The following is an 8292-nucleotide window of genomic DNA, read 5'->3' on the forward strand; positions in this document are numbered from 1 at the left end:
TGTGTTTATTTTTCTAAAAACTGCGTAGACAAATTGTCTGCAACTTGAGCAAGGTCTCTGACACCAGGGAAAGTCACATTCTGGAGGCAGTTGTCAAATTTGGCTCCTCAAGGAACCTTTGCAGAGCTTTCACAGTGTCTTAATTTTGCAGGGTTTTTTTTGTAAGGAGAGCCCAGCCATCTGGGTCTTTCAGCAGAAGATAATGGGCTAGGTGATCCTGTCATAATTACCAAAATTTTCTCTCAGAAATGCCTTCAGGCATCAGGTAGTCTCCCAAGCAGTAAGTCTTTTTCCCACAAAAACACACACACAAAAATCAAAACCACACAGAATGACCTAAGGATATGTGCAGGAGATAAATGTGTTCAGATCCACAGCTGACATTAGGTACTTCCTGAGGGGCCTGAAATATTACTTGTGATGTTGAATATCACATGCTGTTCTGCTCACCTACTTTGCTCAAATATGCTTTATAATATCTTGCAATATATGTCAAAGTGTTGGGGAAAATAATTGAAATTTCATGTCTTCTTTATTAGAAAAAGCCCACAAAAGACCAAAATGTTTCTGAGCAAGTTATATCTGATGAGTGGAGAATTGATCAGAATCTGGAATTGGTGGAGGTGAAGGTATTAGTTGTAATCTGGTATGGTCCCCCATCATTTTGGATTGCTGTCCTCCAAAGCAATGGTACCTCACATTCTATAGTCTTGCTATCTGCAAATTCTTTCCCTGCATGCTCAAATTTAATAAATCCAGAAATGGACGTGAAACTACTTGGAGACCTATCAGAGCGTTAAGCGAGCCATTACTCAGTCCTAATGCCCCAGTGTCTTGGTTTAAAAGCCAGGTGTCTGCCAAGGAAGGTGGGAACCTTCCTTTCTCTCCAAATGATTATATCTTTGAAATTAAGGGGCTTTCAGACAAAGATATAGGAAAAGGAATAGTAGTTCTTTACTAGAAGAATATATATATATATATATATATATATATATATATATATAATGTATATAGCAACTGTAGGAGGAGCCTGCTGGGATCACTGCCTTCAAAATACCTCAGTTTGGACAGTTTGAATATGCCTAGGCATGTAATGTTGGGATATTTTTCATAAGAATACCTGCTCCCTTGGAGCTCAGTTTGTAATTGAATTTTTTATGTTGTGGCTAATGGCTATCCCTGTCTTCCATATCTGACCCAGATAATCCAGTCCTGGTTGGTGATTGAGATGTAGTGCATGTCTTGGATGAAGCAGAGCTGGCTTAGCTTGGTGCCCTTTTCCTATGAGTTCCCATCTTCTACATTCCAGTCTTACCTCTCTATACAGTGTCTTAATTCTTCTTTGCCAGTAAAAAAAAAAAAAAAACCCACCCAAAAAAGGAAAAAAAAAAAAAAAGCACACAAGGAAGAAAGAAGCAGATCCAATGAAAAGTTTGAATCTGATTTTTCTTGGAAACTTATATATTTTCTTGCCACATTCTGTATAAAACATGTCCCTAGGCAGGGCCTTTCACCAACCTGAAGTCTCTGGGACACCACTACTTGTCAGTGCCATTTCTGCCCAGCTTTATTTTTGCCAGTAGAATATAGTTAGACACCATAGCTGGCATTTCTGCAGTATTTAGTATTTTGAAAAACCACCTTGGAAGTAATTTTTTTCTTTTCAACACTTCAAAGGAAGTGTCCAAAATAAAGAAAATGGGTTAATTTGGAGAAGGATCTCCAAATGTTGATTTTCCTTTGCATGTGCCCAACAGTTTCTTTTTAGGAGACAAATGCAGGAGGACATGCCCTCTCATTTCTGCATTCCAGCAGGCTCCCTTTGCATACCTTGTCTTTTAAACAGATCCTTGTTTTTGTGGTCACAGATTGTAAGCAAATCACGTGCTTGTCTGCTTGCTTTGGGCTAGAGTCTTTCTTGGGAAGAGCTGACTGTGCAAATACCTAATTACAACATAATGTGTTTTTAGGCTGAGGGGATATTGCTTCAATCTGTCTGGCTTTGGGGTTTTTTTGGTAATCAGATTTGTATCCTATAGAAAGAGCTGTGATACCTGTGTATGCTTTGCTCTATGGATAATTCAAATCAAGATCTGATTTAAAGCCTGCAGCACTTAACACTAGTCAACGGAATAATTATGTGATTGGTGCAGGGAGGAACTAGCATCTATATTAAAGGGAGAGAGGAGCCTATGTTAGAAATTAGATGATCAAGTTAATTAGTCCTGCCTCTGTCACCAGTGATCTTCTGTGACCTTGTGGTAAAGTTTTTGACTGTCTGATTGACATGTAGGTCTTGAAAGGGTGGTATTGTTTCACAGGAAATGAACTGTTGTCTAAAGAAGTCCCCAAAGCCTTGTAAAATTTATCTTATTAAACTTTTTGGTGCTTTCAGCTCTGGCATATTTTAGCAGGTCGTATTTCTAATACCAATTTTAAAATGTATCTTCTAAAGTATTTTAAGCACTGACTTTTTTTTAGGAAATTGCTAGAAATAGCAGTATGAAAACAAAAGCTCGAAGTGTTTTTACTTTCTGAAAGTACCAGAGTTGATGAGTTTTTAAACACACCAAATTTTAATGAAAAAATCCAATTCTTGCTAAGCTCTGCTATTGGTCTCTGAGGCTATCACTGTTAGTAATGGATTAGGAGAACAATGTCACTGAACTGAATTACTCTTTAATATGCCACAATTGAAAGTATGATAAGAAGACTTTCACATTTCAGAAAGCTTTTTGATTGTAGTAACTTTAATAACTTTAAATTAAGTTATGGCTTTATATTAAAATGTATAAAATTATGAAATCCCCATATCACAAAGTAGTGCAAAAATGACTAGAATGACTTTGTTGTGCTGATGAATTGAGCACAAGATGAGCACTGGCTTATTGCTAAAAAGGTGAACCCTATTAAAATGATTTTTAATAAGCTTTTTAAATGGTTTCCATTTTGCTATAATTAAAAGGGAGAAAAAACTACTCAGACTAGGTAAAGAAAGAAAAGCCTTTGGGCCTCATACTACTTTCTCCAATTTAGTTTCATTTGCAGAGTTAAAAATTGCAGGTACAGCTGTCATAAATTTTAAGTTAGAGGGCCTGAAGGTTGCATTATCTTCAGAGAGGGCAAACACCACTGCTTTTCCTATTTTGGATTAGTTTTTCACCTGGCTTTCTATCCTTGTTTTGTACATGCAGAGTATTTCCGTTCTCTAAGCTGGTGTTCCTGAGAGTGTGTGTTTAGCCAGAAGAACCAACATGATCGATGTATGAGTTGCCCATTTTATATCTCTGTTACAGTGCCAGGTCTTGTGCCCTCACACCAAGCCATTTACAAATGTATCATTAGGATATTTTCCAGCAAACCAGCAGCATAGCAGGTCAGATGCTATTAGTGAAATGAAACTCCAAAGTGCATTTGGAAGAACACTGATTACTAGACTAAATAATCCAGAACAAATGGCCAGAGTCTAACAAACAAAAATGAGTAATAAAACTAAGCGTGTTGGAATATTTTGGCAGTTAACTAGTTTTTTCTTTCCTAGATAATCATACAAACCTAGTAGCTATTACACAGTAATTTACATGCCAGGGACAATGTTGCTATCAGTAGGAAATCACATCATTAATATATATAAAATTTGGACCTGTGAAGGTATCCTGAGCTTGACAATCTCTGCTAAGAAATTGTTTTTCAAGGACACAGCAAAAGAGTTCTAGACACAACAGGGTTATGACAAAATAGACAGTAAATAGACAAAAATTGTATCTGCTGCTGGAACTGGATTTTAATACAAAAGATATGAAAACAGCTGTCCTCCTGTCCACGGAGTGCTGGCAGAGGAGATCCTTTCCTCCAGCCTTGCTCCTACTCCAGCTGCTTGCAGTGGCTTCCTGGGCTGCAACAAAGTCCATGCTGAATCTCTTCTGGATCTCTAAGGAACTTTTCGTCATTTCTGGCACTTGGTGTTGATGTGCTCCTGCCCCTCTCCCAGCTTGCTGTGACTCTTATCCTCTCCTTGTCACATCTGAATTTGGGAAGCATCTTTCTATACATTGCAAGGATCACTCTTCTTTTTCTCCTGTCACTTTCTTCCATTTTGCTGTCCATTGCAGCCAACAGGACAGAACAGCCTTCCCTGTAGTGCCCTGCCACAACTCTTTGATCAATGCTTGTGATGTGAGCACTTCTGCCATCAGTCACTGTTTCCTCACTACAGGGGAACACTCCCAGCCAGCATCTTTGGGCAGAGCAGCCTGTGTTTCGATGAAGCAACAGCTTCTTTGTGTCAAGGACACAGCAGCTCTGGGCTGTATTAACACACCAGCATTGCAAACAGGGTAAATGCAGATCTGGGTTTTATAAGATGGCTAATGTGTTCAGAGGTGGTTGTTGAAGAGCACATAATGTCAAGCCATATGGCAGGAAACCTTCATACAAAATTAATTCCATCATTATCTGTTAGTATCTGCTTGTTGCCATTTTCCCAAGGATCTTTTTTGTGTTCAAAGAATCTGTGATATTCACTCATCAACTCTGGAGCACAGATGTGGAAAAGAAGTGTACCTGCTGTTCCTCATGTGTCACATAAGTGTATGCTTAGAGCAGAGGGATTTTTTACTTTGCCATTAGAGCTATCATGCCAAAACAATGAGTAATGGCTTCAAAGAAAAAGCATCACAGTCAATTACCTGGCCATACATATCAAGGTGAATGCAGTAGGTTTTTTGATGTGTCCAGTGAGGTATTTTGGTACCTTTGAGCCTTTGGTAGTCATAAACTAGAATTATTGCAGTAACTTTTCAGCACAGTGCTAAAACGTTAACAGAATGCTATGTTTTACATTTGATTTTCTACCATATTCATCCTTCAGGAATTACTGGTTTGGGACTTTTTGTAAAGAAGCCTCCTTTGAGAACTAATTATGAAAAATGTTTCTCTGTTTCTCACTTTAAATTACCTCTTAGTCTATTGCAGTTCATCTTGAAGGCATTTTTGTAATGAATTTTTTTCATGAACATTAATACAACCTGTGGCAGATCTGAATGAAATAGAAAGTTTCACTGTTTCTGCCAAGAGAATAGGTTTTGTCTCAGCTGCTTTTTTTTTTTTTTGTTGTTTGCTTTTTTTTTTGTTTGTTCTCCTTCTTTCTGTAATATTGAAACAGCTGGTTTCTTAAAAAGATAGCAGATTGTTATAGTTTGGAGGAATTGTTCTTGAGAAAGGAGTGAATAATTAGGACAGTTTCCTGAACAAAGCACTTCTATGACCCCAAAGCTGCTGCATTCAAATAACTAAATGTTGTATTCTTCAGAGGAGAATGTGCTTTTCTGGCTTGCAAATGTATTTCCCATGGAACTGAAGACCAGTGAATGATTTGAAAGTTATCTCTTTCTGTGGTCAGTCTGTAGTACAGAAAAGGAGTTTATCCCTGTGCTCCAGATGAGTTTTCCCTTGCAGGTGTTTGGGTGACACTGGATGTATTTGTAGTATCTATCTGATCAAACCTTTTACCTAGTGTTTTGTTCAAAAGTTATAAAATGTTATACGTTATTAAATCACACATACCTGGAAAGTTGCATCCAAATGAACTCATATATAATGGAAGCTTTTTCAGGTGTGTGAAAACTAACTGTGTCAAAGTACATACCCCAGTTTCTCTAGGTACAAATGTGACTGCAATTTGCACAGTGGTTGCTGAATATTAACTTACGGGAAGGGAAGGAAGTGAAGGAAGTGTCTCCCATATGCTTCTCATTAGTAAGACCTAAAAAAAAAAAACAAACCAAACCAAACCAAACGGAAGAAAAAAACCCAAAAAACAACAAAACAAAACAAAACAAAACAAAACAAAACAAAACCAAAAAAAAACCCCAAAAAAAAAAAAACAGGAAATTTTGAGAGCAACTCAATGAAAAGATACTGGTAGGCTCTGACATAATATAGAATTCATGCAAATCTTTCTGCAGATAGATGTCATTGAAACAAACCCCAATCAATGCAAGGATTGTGGAAGTTTTTTGAGGGAAAGATTTTTAAAATCCTTTTGTGTCCATATGTGGTGAATATCCTGCAACATGGATCTGAGGTTTGGACCTGCTGTGTTTGGTAATGCTAGACAATAGTATTAACACGTCATGACTACATGACTGCAGAATAAACTAGGAAGCATCATGCAACCACAGAATAAAAGAGTTGCCAAGCTGGGCGTAAGAAGGAAGTGGAAAATACTTATTTTCTGCTTTTCCTGAGCTTAATACAGACATTTCAGTAGACTGTTTTATAAATGCTGATGGTTATTGAAAGGACTGTTCACATCCCATAGAAATGTTTTTGGGATTTTTTGCTGTTCGTTTAATTTTTCAAAATGGCTGTAATAAATTTGATCAAGTAAACCTTATGACATTTTATATTTCATTCCACAGAAGTACCTCAGGAGCTTTTTCTCTGCAATGCTGAAATCTCCATCATCTCCACTGAACATTGATAAAGTGGGGCTAACGTTGTCAAAATACACCATCTGTGAATTTTCACCCTTCTTCAGGAAAGGCGTTTTTGACTACAGCAGCCATGGGACCAGCTAAGTTTTGGGCCAGGATCCTTATGCTGGAGGAGTATAGTTGGAGTGGTGCCTTCACTTTTGCGTGAGAGGAATGAGGGAAAGAAAAAAAAAAGTGTCTCCTCCACACCTGGAAAGTTGCATCCAAACAGCGCCAATTCAAGACAGCCATGCCCCCACACTAACCTGTGTCCTGTACCAGCTCCCAAGTTAGTGCCTGCATTCTCCTGGCATGGGGTACACAGACATTTTTGTGTTAGTTGGTCTGTTAATATTGTACAAAGATTCTGACTCTTGTAATGAGTTTGGATCCCCTTCTTGGCAGCAGTGCTTCCTTCCCATTTGCTCAGATAATTTGTTCTGGCCGTTCAAGAGCATCTCATGTTTACCATGGCAGTGTGTCATGCTGACAGAGGGTTTCTGAATGGCCTTTTGGTTTCTGTCCAAGCTGTTCCTTAAAGAACAGTTCCTCTTTTGTTTCTTTATAGCATAGTGTCATGTTTAAGGATCATACTCCACTGTTGTTTCGTTTTCTTTCCCTTCTAGATACACTGAGTATTGACTGTATAATTGTATAGTTTTTCTCAGAAGAATTAAAGGGCCTGGGTAACTTGAATGCTTACAAAAATATATGCAGAAGAAAGAATATAATTTAAACCCTGTCAGAGTCCTCCACACCTGGTTGTTTGGAGGCTGAACAAATCATTCACCATTAATAAAGAAGCAAAGGAAGCAATAGTTACCGAATAACATGGTCAGCATCTTTTCAGATTTCGTAATCATTCGGACTGGAAATGGAAACTCTGCACTGTACAGAGCTCATAGCTATGCATAAAGCTGATGCAAAGTGCTATATATTGTTTTTTAAATAGCTTCTTCACAATAGTTGTAAAACCTGAGGTTTATTTGCATCAGTTAAAATTTACAGGATTTAAATAATAGTACTTTAAAATGACTCAGGACTTATTCAGACTTGCACATGTATATACGGGTAGAACTCATTTTATATTGCTGCAGATTCAAAAATATGTATACAGTGTGACTGGACTTGAGTATGTACATGTTAATGTATAATTGGTTGTATAAAAATCAGAATTTAATTCCATTTATTAAAATGCATAATGAAAGGTAAGTTTTGTGTGCCATTTGTTCAGAGTGTGAAGCATTTTTTCTGAGTTGACATCACTGACCACTGGTAGGTTGTGGTAATCAAACTATTTAATGTCATTGAAAATTGTTATTAAAACCTAAAGTAACAACACTGGTGGCATTTTTATTTCATGACCTAAATTATAGGAACAGCAGTGTTTTACACTTAATATGATACATTGATGGTCCTGAGGGAACTGGCCAAGGAAGTGTCTAAGGCACTATTCATCATCTTTAAGAAGTGATGGCACTCTGGGGAAGGGGAAACATAACCCTAATTTTTAAAAAGGGAAAAGAGGAAGACCCAAGGAACCACAGGTCAGTCAGTCTTACCTCAGTGCCTGGCAAGATTATGGAGCAGGTCCTTTTGGAAACTGTGCTAAGGCTCATGGTAAATAATGTGGTAATTTAAATAATGTGGTAATGCCAATATGCCTTCACTGAAGACAAATCATGCTTGACAGATTTGGTGGCCTGGGAAGACCTTCTAGAACCCCTTCCCATACCTACAGGGAGCCTGCAGGAAGGCTGGAGAGAGACAAGGGCATGCAGGAATAGTGGGAATGGCCTTGAGCTGGTTTTATTAG

General features: G+C 37.9%; 1 protein-coding gene across 1 annotated transcript in view; it reads left to right on the forward strand.

The window, feature by feature from the left end:
* Nucleotides 1-7817, forward strand: part of KIF16B (kinesin family member 16B) — a 141911-nt gene extending 134094 nt beyond the window's left edge. Inside the window, exon 26 of the mRNA XM_053973913.1 lies at nucleotides 6423-7817. Within this exon, the coding sequence (XP_053829888.1) occupies nucleotides 6423-6581 (159 nt within the window). The 3' untranslated portion in view covers nucleotides 6582-7817. The remainder of the gene's footprint in view (nucleotides 1-6422) is intronic.
* The last annotated feature ends 475 nt before the right edge of the window (nucleotides 7818-8292 follow it).

The sequence above is a fragment of the Vidua macroura genome, chromosome 3, assembly GCF_024509145.1.
Source record: "Vidua macroura isolate BioBank_ID:100142 chromosome 3, ASM2450914v1, whole genome shotgun sequence".
Taxonomy (NCBI): Eukaryota; Metazoa; Chordata; class Aves; order Passeriformes; family Viduidae; genus Vidua; species Vidua macroura.